Below are 15,624 nucleotides of genomic sequence, written 5' to 3' on the forward strand. Positions count from 1 at the left end.
GTTGACCACGGAGATCTGAGTGTCTACTGACTTTACCGCAGCGATGTCCAGTAGTCTCCAGGGAGAGCAACAGCTGGTGCAGCTTCTCTCTTTATTTCTGCCCCCCGACCAGAAGCGGCAGTCGCCTTTTCTCTACGGCAACCTTGAAGGGACATCATATCTCCAATACAAAACGATAAACATGAGACAGTCTGTTACAATAATAATACATTTTAAATACTTACCTGTTTTGTTGTTGTTTTTTTGTTGTTGTTTTATTATTATTTATTTTTTTCCCATCTCAAAAGGCTCAAGGACATACACACACACACACACACACACTGACTATAGGATCTTTGCTGGCTTTTATCCCACTGTTCTTGTCATCCTCTTGTTGTTATGTATATGTATTGTCTCTTGTCTTTCAATAAAAAAAAATTAAAAATTAAAAAAAATTATAATAATACATTTTAAAAATGCTTTAACGCGCGATAAAATTATTGTCGGCGTTAATTAATGAATGCGTTTACGCAAAATTAAAGTTAACTTGCCCAGCACAAATTTTTAGCATTCCTCATTTAAACTAATAATGACAGAAAGCTGCTGGCAAACTGCAAAACAAATAATACAAATGAGAAAAGTGTCTGATGAGAAAATGTTAAAAAATCCCACAAATCCACTGAGATCTCAAATATGAAGGAATCTGTTTGGTGCTGATTGTTGTGGACTCAAATGATTGGATCTGATGATGGCAGAGATTGATGGACTTTATTTAGCTTTGAGAAGAGCAGGAGTTGGTGCTGACTGTGGAGGATGAGGAGGAGGAAGAAGCATCTCTGATGCTCAGATCTTGCAGAAGGAATTCATCCGTTGGGTCTTGATCAGCTCCTGGTGGATCTGGAAGTCTGTGGAGTCCACCAGGTCCTGGAGAAAGCCACATAGAAAATGTCTGATATGAATATATCATACAGCACAAATCCTCCATTAGAAATATTTACATTCAGAAGAGAATCAGAGCTTCAAACAGTTCACACCTCAGATAATATTCTAAGATGTTCTATCACAAAGATATAAAACATCCTTGTTTTCACTTCATGATTTCTACAGACTTGATCATTTCTAACAAGCATTAAAGCACCTGATGAACTGAAAATACATGGAAAGACACTGAGACACCACAGATACAGTAGATGTGCATCACACTGATGACGGTACCTTAACTGCAAAGCATTGTGGGAGGAAGAAGAGCTCTTTCTGGTAGATGAAATTCAGCGTCTCGTTTTCCAGATGATGGAGGTTCATGTTGATGACTGTGTGCTCTTCCTTCATGCAACATGAAACCTGTGAGAAGAAGAAGATGGAGAACATTTAAACATAAAGGCAGCTTTAATCCATCAGCCCAGCAGACTGTTATTACACACTGATCTGTTTGTTCTCTAAAAGCTTCTATTTACCAGACTGAGTGTGTCCCTCTGCTCCTCCACTCAGGTCTTCTCATGGCAGTAGGACGGTTCATCCTTGGTGATATATGATCGTCTTCTCAAGTCCATTCAGGATTAAAAAAACTTTATTCTCTGTAAAAGTTAAAGAGAGAATTTGTACTTTATTCATTAATAAGGAATGTGATGAGTTTCTGTTCATCTTGCAAATGTTTGAAATGTGTATCTCACCTGTGTGTCTTCATGATGTCCTCGGGGCTCTTTGGGTCACATGTCCTGCAGGTTAAACAGCTCGGATGCCGGAGTCTGCAGGTGAGACGGAGTTACAGGTAGCTGGTCCTGTCAACACATGGAGTTCTGTTGGTCCCTAAAATGTCCCCATAAAAGGGTCACAATAACCTGCCAGGGGGCCCGGAGACAAAAAGGTGCTACTGGTCCTCTGTTAATCTCTGATCCTCACACACTCATTTAGGAATATGCAAAAACGTCAGTGAAATAAAAAGTGACACAGGGGTCGTCTTCAGGACAAAGTCAGGAATTAAAGCAGAACCCACCTTAAGGCCCTTATAATGGCAGTGGTTGCTGTGTTTTATGCTGCATATTCCTACAAAATAATCAATTCAATGAACACAAACACTAAGTTGTGTATGGAAATATAACGTCACATATCTGCTGGGAATTAAAGGCTGAAGTACAGTTGTACTTATGGCTACACTTAAACTCACAATATCACTGTGTATCCCAGCTGGGAGCTGCTGATATACATTTGTGATGTAAATTATATATATAATATATATATATTAAGACGACATTATCAGTAAGGCAGCCATTATAATGATTAGCTTGGTCTCTTTTAGTGATTAGATGAAGTGATCCGGTTCAGTCCAGTTCTGACAGTAAGCTAATGACTTTATATATTGTTTATAACGATGAGCTAATCCTGATTTCTGCTTCAGTATTAATATTAATGTGTGCACCATGTGACCCCGGGGTGGGGACAGTGTTCATGACAGAGTCTGTTAACAAAGTGTCAGAAAACTAAGAGGCCCTGAATACATTCACATCGCTGGGTCTAAATGTAATCTGTGCTTCTACTGATGTTCTATTTGTTCCCTGTTCACTGTTTATATGGAGCCTGATATTATTTACTTTAATTATGAGTTCATTAAATACTCGTAGACATCACACAGCAGCAGAGTTATGGGCTCTATGCACGTGGCATGCGGACTGAAATCTTTATTATTCTAATTCAAGCATTCTTCTAGTTAAATCTAGGAGCTTGTAGAAGTCCCATAGCACTCTATAGTCATGCAGGAGTGAAATATTCATTTATATTTATGAATCATATTCCCAACAAGTGTCCCACATTAACTTGAAGTCTTTGCACTTTACTCTTATAATGCTAACAATGGATTTAAAGTGTTATGTCGTCCATGTGATGGTGGGTTACCATTGAGCAAAACACCTGAGTGTGCCCTCCACTAAGACCTATAATATTGTGGACTTTGATGTATTTTAGAGAAGCCCTGTTTTATGATTTATACTATTTTAGTTTCTATTGGCCTCCTGGTGCATATTTCTAAATAAAGTTGTGTGTAATCAAAGTGACCTGGAGCCCGATTAGTCCAGGAGTCCTGGTTGGTTTCTGGGTTTGAGGAACACTAATGAAGCTATCTATCGTGGTCTGTGTGCTCTGTGCTTGATTGCGACTTCACTTAGGCAGCAGGTTCATAATCATGCAGAGAGGACGGGAAGAGGGGGTCATGAGTCGGGGTCCAGCAGTAAACTTCTGCTCCCAACAGGTTCATGTGACTGCATGAGCTTTATACAGATGTTATGACAGAGAACATCTGTGAATTGGATATCTTAGAGAAATAGAGCAAAGAGGAAATTCTGCTGAAATCTTTCATTTCAGTAATGACATTTCAATCAATCAACAAAGGTCACCTTCCCTTGTTTCCTTCATTATGAACCCTATTTAGAGAAGCATCGCTCCTTCATGACGTCGTAGCAGTCCTCCACCACCTGAGGGCGCAGCAGAACAAGACATGTCAGGGAGAGAAGAGGATTGAGAGCAGATGCATACCATCCTTGATGAAGGATCTCAGTGGAAGAACCCTTTAATGACCTCCTAACATTCATATCTGCAGACCTGATGGCTCGTTGTAAAACTAGAGACTCGTGATTATTTTTAATGATCTACTTAATTCCCTTTCTAAAGAGTCAAAGAGCTCTTTCTCAGCAGACATGTTGAGTGCTCACAGTGTCTGATCTTAGTAGGAAAAGCACAGGTGTTACTGACAACATTAACATGGCTGTGTTGTGTTCAAGTGTCCCAGAGAGCCGTCATTCATTGTCTTCTGTGTAAAAGGCCCATCAAGTCAAAACCGTTATGGTCAGAGCACCTGACGTGGTCTAAAGAGTGAGATAGTCCACACAGGGTGTGCAGGTGTGAGGGGGGTCAACGGGTTAAATAAACACAGAGCTGGCCAAATGGTTTTGATCCTAACTTCCTTTGAAGATGGAAGTTTATTTTGAAAAGCCACGTCCAGAGCTAACGCTAGAGGGGTACCTAGAGCGTCAGAGTTTGAAGCTTGGGGCCGCTGACCAAGCGTTGGTATTTGACGAGTTGGGAGTGAGAACATGTTGTCTAGTCACAGGTGTGATCCCACTACTAGGCACCACGGAGGCTTTGACCTCTCAGAACCAGGTCCCCGTCATAGAGGACCTGGTTCTCCTGGGCTCCCCCAGTTTACAGTTACTCTTTTTCAGTGTCAGACCACTCCAATTTTTAAAGTCCAATAACTCTTCACTCAACACATTCATGGAGTTTTAAAAAATATTTTTAGGAGATAATTGATTGTGTCTGTAACTCAGCAGGAACAGCTGCACTCGTCGTGACAAAAACTGATCATCTTGTAACTGAATAATCACAATTGTGGCCAAACAGGTGCACGCAGTTCAGTAATCAAGCATAACATTTGTGTGATATGAGCAATAGTGTTGTTTATGATAATATATGTTTGGTATGTCTAATATCCTTGCTTATATTTGTAATAGACTGAAATTATAATGATTTAGGGATGGGTTATAGTCTTTTATTATGACTGCATTATTTAAGCTGCTCCGTGCTCTAGATTATAACCAACCCAGCACTCTTTATCAGCTTTAATATGAGCGGTAATAGGCCGACAACCCATAAAGCTTTTTAAATAAACTCTGTATTGAAAAGCCTCTGAAGTCTAGTTTTAAAATGAATACATATCATTTTTATGTGGGGGGCAGAGTTTGAACTAAAGCCATGCAATAGGAGAAAAATGACATCGGGTGAGTCTTTACAGTCATCACTTCTATTTTTTTGCCACACAGGTGAACAGTGTGACGTAGTCCGAACGAGGCTGAACCAGTGGCACGGGGTCATGATGTCCTCTGCTCATGAACGTAAGAGCATTAGCCCGTCTTAAAAAGACCAGTCTCCACTCGAGCCGTCTCCAGCCATTACTCAGGGACGGGCAACGTAGAAACAACTTCATTTCACACCCTGCCTCACTTTCACCCACGAGAAATTACACCAACCATCCGGAGAAAGAAGTTTTTCTTCCCTCCTAAACATCAGAAAACCATCAGAACAAGACATAGAATTAGATTTTTATTTGGAGAACACCTACTTTGGATTTGACTCTACCGTCTCGGACAGTATAAATACAGAAATATATACAACAGTTGAAAAACAATATGGATTGAAATTTACATCTTCTATGCTGTTGGTTTACGGGAGGTGTAAGCCTGCATCTACAGCGGATAAATCATGCTCTGTGATTAAAACATAGGAACTATATATTCATCTTCTGAACACGGCCTCACCACTTTACCGTAATTACAAGGTGCCGTGATTCAAGAGCAACAGCAGCATAAGTAGTAGTAGAAGTAGTATGAATAGTATTCTCTAGGTAACCTCAAGGCTTTTCTGTATACACTTAGGTTTGCTTAACAGCCATTGCCTCTAACAGAGTTCATATATGGTAGCAGTGTATGTTACAGGATGTCTTGTCTCCTCTTCTTCTTTTTTTTTGTAGGGGGGTTTCTAGTGTAAATGTTTGTGTTCATGTTGCTGTGGTGATCACCGGTCCAGCCAGCATATAGACGGGTAGCGCTCACTCAGCGTCTTGCGCAGCTGAGCGCTCTGTGTCTTATCCCTGGTTTCCACCACACACTCCACCTGTTAAAACACACACACCAACACACACAATTAGTGCTCTGACATCACACACACGCACTAGTATATCGGCAGGGAGCGGTTACTTATGCAACACCTTTCACCTTTTGACACGGCTGGTGAATTAACAGCACGGGGCCAATTTGTCAGTGTGGAGCTCAGACGATACGACGATGAACCAGGAGACAATGAGACGGCTTCTTTCGGAGGCAATTTAACAGTTTCATTGGGTTTTGTTTGTTTAAAGCAAGATGGAACGAGGCAATTCTCGTTATCAAGAGAGAAAAAAATTGGTTGGAGGTCATCCAAAATAAGAGATAAAGTGACGCTATGTAACTTTTGCTGAACAGCTGCCAAAGCTAAAATGCTAACGCTAAAGCCTTACGGTAGCACGTGCTGAGTCACGAAGTCTACAAACTGACTCAGCAATACTGTATCCGGAGTTTGCTAACACAAGCTAACATTAGCCAACATGAGACGCTGGTCACACCAGACCAAGTAACACCTCTGACAACACTGAATATAGCGCAGGGTGTGTTTTAGTGTTTATGAAATAAACTTTTCATTTTTAACAGGGAGAATATTTCCTCTATCAATTGTTAAAGAGTCCCACTTTAAAACCTGATACCAGGCTAAACTATTTACAATGAATACAATAATATGGCCCCCTTTGAAAAGGTTTTAAGAGCTGTAACTAATGTCTTTATTATGGTACATACGTAATTAGTTGATAGTGTTTATATTTTATATTTTGTATTAATGCAGTTATAAATATTGATAATCCATTAATAAATACTCGCTTTGAAATAGGCCATCTAGTCTGCAGTTATAAATATTATATAGGGTTTTGAACCATAACTTATGCAGTTGTAAATAAGTTGCTGATAAATGGATTGTGGTCTGGAGCCCTTACTGGTCCAACCAGTCAGGGATTTATTAACAACCTGGCAACCCAAAATTAGATTTTTTTTGATGGATTATAACTGATCTATGAAGCATTAATACATTATTTTTTAATTATTGATAAATCCATTAGGTACCACTTCATGAAGGGTGCCTTATTAGAAAGTGGTACCAGTATTTCTTGCAGTGTAAGCGTAGGTTCTTCCTGGATCTACAGAAAACAGCATATATATCTCTTTATTTCACTTGATTTGTATGCTTGGCCCTCTGAGTCACTACATTTTGTCCTGCTAACTCAAAGCCATAAGTTCCACGGCAGTGACGGAGAAGCAGATGAGCTGGTTGAAGAGGAGGACAAAAAGACGAGGTGAAGAGGAGAGATGAGTCGCCTACCTTCGCCTTGAAGAGGTCTGACTTCTCACTTTGTCTCCGATGGCAGACGTCCAACAACCTGGGAGGAAAAAGACAGAGACGGCGAAGAATTCAAAGTGACACAGAGGGTACAATAACGGTCAAGCAGGTCGGACCTCGGCATGAGACAACAGAGCAAAAGATCTTTAAATAGACGGGTGTTGGCTACCTGACGTCTTCTCTGGACAGGAAGTCCAGCAGCTTAGCCATGTCTCCTGGCCATTCTCCCAGCTGCACAGAGAACTTGCTGACCCGGTCGTCCAGCACCAGGGCTCGGTCCACACACTGCCTCATCAGCTCCAGTTCCATGTTAGCGCTGCTCACCACCACAGCGACCCTACAGCGCACACACACACACACACACACACACACATACATGCACAGGGGAAGTCTTGTTTCATCTGCAGCCAACAGATTAGCTCTGCTGACATCGCCGTAATGCCAAAACGTCAGTTTCTCAGGCATGGAGGAAAATACATCGGCCCTCACACATAGGATTATATTAAAAATGATACAAAGGGTTTTTATTTCTTTGGGAAAAAAAGAAAAAACACTAGGCCTCCTACACAAGAGAAAACCTTCCATAAACATGAAGTGCTTTAGTTACAAGATGTTGAAAGCAGTGAACGAATGCCGCTGTCTGTTCCTGGGCTCAGTCAGGTTTGACAATATTAACAAGTCTGACCCACTTTTTGCCTTTCAGCTCTGGTAGTTGTCCTGCCAAGATGGCAGCCAGCCCCATGGCTCCCTCTGTGTCCACCGTGGAGCGTTCAAACTCCTGAAACCGCAGCATCGCCACCAGAGAGTCCTCTTCGCTGTGAGGCAGAGGCAAGGAAAGAAAAAAAAGGTACGGCAGCCTTTTCAATTTTCTTTCACAACTGGTAAAACGCAGATGAGGATTTCCACAGTGCATTATTTGTTTTAATGAGGTTTTTGATACGAGAAGATTCTGTCAAAAACAACACTCAATATCCGCATTAAAATACCTGAAATACAAATTCCGAATTTCAAAACAGGCATTGCTTCATAGCAGTGAACCATCATCTGAATTTTAACACAGGGCATATTTTTCACACAAGCATGAAAGTGTACGAGTGCTGTGGAGATGCAGTACCTGACAGAGATGACTCTATCTACCAGTTTCTTTGCCAGCTCGAAGGTGTTGACACCCAGCGAACGCTCCATAAGATCTGAGAAGAGACAGAAGATCAACAGTGAAATATGAAGATGGTGATGAAGTCTATTCAACATTCACACGACAGATCTGTACTACACGTCTGGAACCAGAACCAACTAGCACATGTTTGAACTGTGTTTACCTCCATAGAGTTTCTTATTGGGGTTGCTGTGGATGTCTTTGATTGGACCATCGGTTTTGAGAGATTGTAGCAGCAGAGGGAAACCTTCTGGTTCAATTCCCTGCAGGAGAAAGCCCATGTAGTGTCACCGTATTACCACAAGAGTCCTCTGTGAGGCTGTGCAACACAACAGTGCTTTGAGCTACATGCTAACGTATACATTCTGACAATCTTTATGTCCGTAGGTATGTTTACCGTGGTCACCATTCTAGCGTAACGTGCTAGTATTTGCAGCAAACAAATTACAGCGAGCTTTAAGTTTTGCAGGTGTTTTGTCATCACCCAATGGATTGGTAAAATAATACATTTTGACCTGATGGTGGTGCTACATTGAAAGTTAGAGGCCCACCAAAGTTATTACATTTAAACCTGATGGGGACATGAATGTCTCTAACAAATTTCATAACAATCCATCAACCAAAGTGGTTGATCAACAGAGCAACCATCTGTAATTACCATCCCCAGAGGCCTTTAGTGTGATTAAAAGTATTATGTTCCAATCCCATAATTCATTATGGTTACTCTTCCTCGTCCAGAAGTGGAATCCAGGACTTTTAAAGCAAGATATTTTCACTTGAATTCACCTGGGATGCGTACTCAGACAGACTGCATTTAAAAAAATAAATGCTCATGCAACATTAATAAAATGTAAAACATTTGTATGATTACTATGATGAAAACACGACCATCTACGGGAAAATTGGCAGCCTTAATCAGCCTCTAAATTGCATTTAATAATGTTCACTACTGGGATAAACTTCCTCATACACAGGGGTATCTATTCATGACTGACAATAGAAGGACGGGGCTGTTCTGTTCCTCCAGTGTAAACAGAGCTAAAGCTGTCAGAGTTTCAGCAGTGCGCATATAGTGGAACAAGGGAGACACTTCAAATACATTTATCTTGTTAAGTAAAATTCAAGCAGTAGGAAAAAAAATCACACTTGGATCCACACCAGAAAGATGTAAGAGGAGACTCATCTGTGCAACAAGAAGTAAAGGTTTATGGGAAATGTGACCTGATTTTGAGAAACAGCACTAACAACACCACTGGTGTGAGGTAGAGGCAGCTCGTCTTGTACATTGCAGGCATTGTAGTTCAGAAGACGGTGATGTACAGATGTTTATAAACTCTAAAGTCTAACTTCTGAGCGTCTACTTACGATGACAAGAATTTGCGAGTTGAGGTGCTTGATGGCTGCAGCTGTAGCGGCCAGTAGACCGTACTGTCCGGCAGCGGGAACGACCACTGCATCCAGTTTGGACACTTGCTCATAGATCTCTATGCCCACGGTGCCCAGACCTGCCAGGTAGGCTGCGTTTTCATCTCTGCGCAGTAGAAAACAGAGATAGAAAGAAAAAGGAATGTGATTTGAATTCGTCTCGGACTTCCATTACAGTATGCACAAGTAACCATAGTAAACAACCCCCTGAAGTTCAGTGTGTGCTGTAGCTGTATTTGCATGAAATAGCTCTCGCGAGGACATACCATTCACTACTTAAAGGTACACTGTGACGTATTTACTAGGGGGACCTATTGGAAGAAATGGAATATAATATTAACAAGAATGTCTTCTCTAGTGTATAATCACCTGAAAATAAGACTCATTCTTGTTTTAGTTACACTAGAATGTTTATATCTACATATGGAGCCGGCCCTCTTCATGGACGCGGCCGCCATGTTTCTACAGTAGCCAAGAACGGACAAACCAAACACTGACTCTCGAGAGAGACATTCACTTCTCCCATTGGAGGTACTAGACCCAGGACCGGCCCCATGTCTCCTAAAAGGACGGGCAGTGGCGAAACCCAGATGACACAGATACAGGAAATGGCTATGCTAGTAGCGGCTAATGTAGCCTCTGGCCCTTATCCCTTCTTTTTAACTCCACGCCCCCAGAGTCCTTTTTACCAGACTTCACACAGCTCCCTCTGGAGCCACAAAATGCTCACAACAAGTTTCTCATATGCAGTAGTTCTCGTTCTGTAGCCTGTAAACAGGCTTTGATGTAAGAAAGTAGTGGTGGTGCTTTTCCTGCTCTGACAAGTCAAAATGTCTGCCTGTTAAATCAGAACTGCAAACTACAATTAACCATTGCAGGCTGACATATTGTGACCCCCGTGTGAAGCGTAAAAGTGAACGTGGTGGGGACTGACTCTTCCAGGTAGAGGTATCCGTTCTCCGTGGCCAGATGGCGGGCGTGGTTCTGCGAGTCGTGGCTGGTGCCACCATAGGAGATGACCATAGCGCCGTAGTCTCTGTAGATCCTGAGGCGAGGCGAGGAGCAGCATGACGGCATGATGACAAACACCGGGATCTTCAGCTCCACGGCGTGGTGGGCCACGGCCATGGAGAAGTTACAGTCACTGGCCACGATCACGCCCTTCCTCTGCTGCGCCTGGAAGGGATGAAAACACAGGCTTGACATATATTCATAAATCACAGATATGTGTACACACAGAAAACATCAATAGATTTGGTGGAGGTCAATGAAGAATCCTCTACAGTGTGCACTGAACAGTTTACTGTTTCACAGGGGGTTATGTACGGGACTCTTTCTTGGCGCGTTGTTGTTTTTTACACTTTTGGACATGTTTTAAATTTTTTTACAATAATTGGTGGATCTATGACATACTGTACATGTAGGTACATTTTGTCACCCTGAGACAGAGCCAGTCCCAGTTTCCAGTCTTTATGCTAAGCTAAGCTAACCTTATATTTAGCAAACCGATATGAGATTTCCCAAAGTGGCAAACTATACCTTTAAATAGATATTATACCACACAATTACCATTTTTGTTTAGGTGGATTTCTGGCCTTTGCAAGCATACATGTGATATAACCTCTCTCTTAAGCCAGTGTTTCTCGAAATGTAGACCACGATCCCCATAATCCCTGATGCTTCCTGTCACAGAGAAGATCTCTGCACGGCTTTACTGACGAGGATAAAGTCATTTTTCCATCCGTGTGCTCAATCCGTCACCACTTGTCCTCGCCAGAAACTCACTAGCTTAAACCTAAGAATTCATAAGGAACCGAGAAGCAAAGTTTTGCTGGTAGTCCATTCATATGATCGAAATTCATTTTAGTTCTCTCACTTGTGTCACTTGCTCACAGACACACAGCATACACACACTCAAAGGGACACGTTCCCAAGCCACTGTCCGTTAAAGCTGCACTCAGACTATTTTTGTCACTGTGGGTCAGCAATGGGCAGTTCACACATGAGTCTGCACGAACACACAGATAGTAGATCGCACTAGCTGGTGACGTGGAGGACAGGAAGGGATCATCCTCTCTCTCTCTCTCTCTCTCTCTCACCTGTGTGAGGGAGGTGAGCAGGTACAGGACTCCTCTCTCCTTCACAGAGCCTGTGTAGTGCAGGTGCTCCTTCTTCAGGTAGATGTCCATCCCGTACTGTTTGGACAGTCTGGAGTACTGCGCACACACACACGAAAGGATAAGCAGCATTTTGAGGGCAGCTCAGTATTTATGATATTACTTATGTGTAAACTGAACTGTACAGTAGGTCAAAAAAATATTTCGTTAATCTGAAATTCCCCATTAGATGTCTGTATTTTATCTTATGCATCTATTTATTTAATTGTTGAGTGGTGAACCGTCGATAGTGCAATTTGTCCATTCCTTATAGCCCTTAGATTGTTTCTATGAAATGGGTTTCTGGACCAGGTAAGGTCACGGCATGCTATCATACCGTGCAGGGCGTCTTCTGGATCCCCGTCTGGATCCTGAAGGCCGCAGCGCTGATGTCCTCGAAGCAGAGATACTCGACAAGAGGCCTGGGGACGATCCGGAACTCGCTGACGCGTCTGGTTTTGGGGGGCTCCATGAGCATGATCTCGGAACCCCCCACCACCTTGGTGCCGAGAACCCTCACATCCCCGTTGAATAGATCCTCCTCACCAAAGTCCTTCAGTCGCTCTGGTTCAATGAGGGGGGGTTTGCGGCACACGGTGCCGTTGCTGACGTGGCCACATTTGGAAGGGCCGCCGGGCTGACTGGGGCCCAGACGCAACTCATCTCTGGGAGAGAAGACAACAGACAGATGTTATGAAAACTGACCTGTACTTTTGCAAAAGTCTCAGACTTGTCTTTGTGTTGCTTTGTGCCAGAGAAGCTGAGATTGTAGATCCATTTTGCACAACTTGTGTTGTCAGAAATCAAAACCAGATGACAAACAATTCGCAAATTTGAATTTAAGAGGTTGGTGTTCAGCAGCTTGTGCTCAGGTCAGGGAGTTGGAACTTCCCCAAAAGACCTGAACCTTGGAAGACATTTTACATCAACTTATGCTTTCAACTGTATTTTCATGTAGGAAACCAATTGGCTTCTGAAATGTAGGAAAAAAAATGTATAATTTAGACTACTATGGCATACTTTGTTTGGCAGCTATGGGCTATGTTAAGTATTTTGCTTTGCATAAAACAAATACATAGACTTGGTTAGAAAGAAAGAACCTACCTTTCCAATCAAAGTGTTCTTATACAGAGAACGTATTCACTGTACAGTATATCATTTCATTCAAAACTAAATTACAATTGCTTGGATATGAATCAGAGAAGACGGTAGCAATGTCTCTGTGTGGCCTCCAGCCTAAAATATCAGTGAAACGCTTTCTTGAGAATACACTTTTTGACGATAGCATCTAGTGTCATTGATCTACAGTGTTAGAGCTGTTAACTTGCCTACCCACACACCTTGATTCACCTAATTCACATTCGACACTGAAACCATGATTCAGTTATCACTGTTAGAGCTCCCAGTCCTGTTAACATTTGGGTTGGGAGTGACATTTTCTGACCTGATTAAATTGAAAACGAACAGACTCTACATGAATAGACAGACACACACACACACACACACACACACATATACCCCCGATCCCTCAGTCTAAGATGAATGGATTCACCTTTCATGTCACCCCAGCTTCCACCCACTGTGACAGATTACATCTAGAGTAGTCCGTCTATGATTCATTGGGTCATTCAGCTCTTCTTTTTAGGAGATGCACAAACGATTAAAGTGTCAATTTAGGGCGAAAGGCAGGGCAGTTTGATTTATAACAGCTCAGTTAAATGGCCATTGAATACAATCAAATATCACAAGTCATTTAAAAAGCTTCATTTCTTCTACTGACTCTACGTGAATTTCTCGAATGACATTACACAAAACTGGATTAATCCTCAGACTCGATTGTGGAAGTTTCTCTGACTAGGCCCTTTACACCGCATGAACAGAATGATAGGATTACACCCTTCGGAGATTACCCCGTCACTTAGCCACTAAAGCAGATCACAAATGGTTAAGTTTGAATAAGGTTGTGCAGTGGAGCCGTGCCAGTCATTTTCAGATTCACGGTATATGCAAAAAGGGCAGTTTGCTGCATCATGGTAGTCCAGATACAGCTGAATAACTGAAGAAGAGTCAAATTATAAAGAATCCAGTGATGAAAGTGCTTTAGCTTTTAGTGTGTTCAAATACCAGGAGGCCACCAGGTGGAGCAGTTCTCCCAACAAACATTTGAATTGGCCTCACTCTGCAGAGAACATCCTAGTCTATTTATACCCCAATGATCGGCCATGAACAATATGGTAACCTTTCACCTCGTCTCTGGGGTCCATTACTGCCCTCTGCCCCACTTGTCAGTCCCTTTTAGTCCATTATATAGAAAAGTCCGAGGCCGCACCTGTGATTAGGGTGCTTTGGTTCAAAAGCAAAGTTCAAAAAACAACATCAAAGGGACGAAAGAGCAACATGGCAGCCAGTACCAAGCTTTAAAAAGCCTCCTCCAAAGAGATGAAGAGCTGAGATGGTCAAAGAAATAGCCTCTTTTAATTCAAATTGGTACCCAAGGAGACATTTCAGTCCACCAGGCTTTCTCTCAGCTTCTTCATGTCCCTTTAATGACTAAATGCCCGAACAGACTGCTGTATCGCTTCCTTTTGCTACTGGAACAATGTTCACTTGAGAGGAGAAAATGTCTCCCAGCACTAGATGACCCTGATTGTTAGTGTCAGTTCTGCATCTTTCTGTCTGACTCTTGCATTCTTTGTCTGGTTTGTTTTAGCCTACTGACGTATCACAAGCAGCACCAGAAGATTTGGATCCTCACACCAAAGTATTCGAAAGACGTACTTTGTTTTTCTTTAGTATGTCAGTCATGATTGAAGACATGTCCGTCCAAAATCCTTCCGACAATTCTTACAATCATGGTGTTCCTTGTTGGCTAAGACAAACCCCCCTACAACTCCTATATGTGACATTATTTATATATTGCACAATTGCACTAAAAGGGTTCGTGAACAGCCTTCCTCTTTGATTCTATGCCACTCTTTGACTTCCCTCTGTCTTTCTCTAAATCTATGAGAATTACCTGGGGAGGAAGAGGAGAACAAGGTAGAGGACCAAGCGAAGGAGGAAGTCTACAAGGGCTTGGAAGGTTGGGAGTTGCTCTCCTCTAAAAGGAGCAGGAGCTGAGGAGGAGGAGGAGGAAAGAGAAGACGAGGAAATGGAAGACGAGGACGCCATTTCTGCTGGGGATCTGGATGGAGCAGGAGAAGGTTTGCGGGGAACCATCTGAAGAGAAAGATTGTCCGAGGGGAGTTCGTAAAACCTTGATTTGGCAATCGCAGCAACCAAACACGGATTTGGAAGACAAGTGAGCGGTTGTGTCGATTTCCTCTCATCATTAAGGTGAGGAGGAGGTGGCAGAGGAAGAGATTGGAGATCTGAGGGTGTGTCTGTCAGGGTTGGCTGCAAACTAAGTGGGTGAGGAGGAGGAATGGAAGTAACTGAAGAAAGAGGCACCGAGGCTGTCTCCGAACTCCAGGCAGAGGGTAGATCTGTCACTATGGGACTGAGCTGGTTAGGGGAAGGGTCTGGAGGATCCAGGGGGCTACCTGTTCTAATTTCCCACCTCTGCCAGAAGGGGTCCTTCTCCTCGCTGGCTTTAAGTGCAGGCCTGGGTGAGTACAAACGCTCAAGTCGCTCGCTCAAGTAGCTCGAGTAGAACATTTGGGCCGCAAAGTTCATCCTGGTCGAAGCACTGTCCTCCTACAGTCCAACAAGTCTCTGTATCCGAATCCCTCTCCTCCTCCAGCTGCTGTGTGTCCCTGGCATAAGAGAACACTGGCTAGAGCTGCTCCCACGGTGTAACGTCCCCTGCCCCAGGTCCCTCCTTCTTTCCTTGCCCTAGGGCTATTTCAGAAGGGATTACCCAGGGACACATGTTGGCTCTACAGTGGCTCTACAGTGGCCTGGCTCCTCCCAGGGCTCTATTCCTGGTCCCAGACCGGG

The 15,624-nt window shown here is 42.8% G+C and overlaps 1 protein-coding gene across 1 annotated transcript; it reads right to left on the reverse strand.

Annotated features, from left to right (window-relative positions):
* Positions 1-5,118: 5,118 nt before the first annotated feature.
* Positions 5,119-12,178, reverse strand: LOC142932598 (L-threonine ammonia-lyase). The gene is made up of 10 exons (XM_076076528.1): positions 12,023-12,178; positions 11,629-11,745; positions 10,464-10,705; positions 9,470-9,635; positions 8,268-8,367; positions 8,063-8,138; positions 7,638-7,763; positions 7,118-7,285; positions 6,931-6,988; positions 5,119-5,637 (listed from the first exon to the last, which is right to left on the reverse strand). The coding sequence occupies exons 1-10, from the start codon at positions 12,161-12,163 to the stop codon at positions 5,539-5,541; spliced, it is 1,293 nt and encodes a 430-aa protein (XP_075932643.1). The 5' UTR covers positions 12,164-12,178; the 3' UTR covers positions 5,119-5,538.
* Positions 12,179-15,624: the final 3,446 nt, after the last annotated feature.

The sequence above is a fragment of the Anarhichas minor genome, unplaced genomic scaffold, assembly GCF_050575085.1.
Source record: "Anarhichas minor isolate MPS153535 unplaced genomic scaffold, ASM5057508v1 ptg000058l, whole genome shotgun sequence".
In the NCBI taxonomy this organism is placed as follows: domain Eukaryota; kingdom Metazoa; phylum Chordata; class Actinopteri; order Perciformes; family Anarhichadidae; genus Anarhichas; species Anarhichas minor.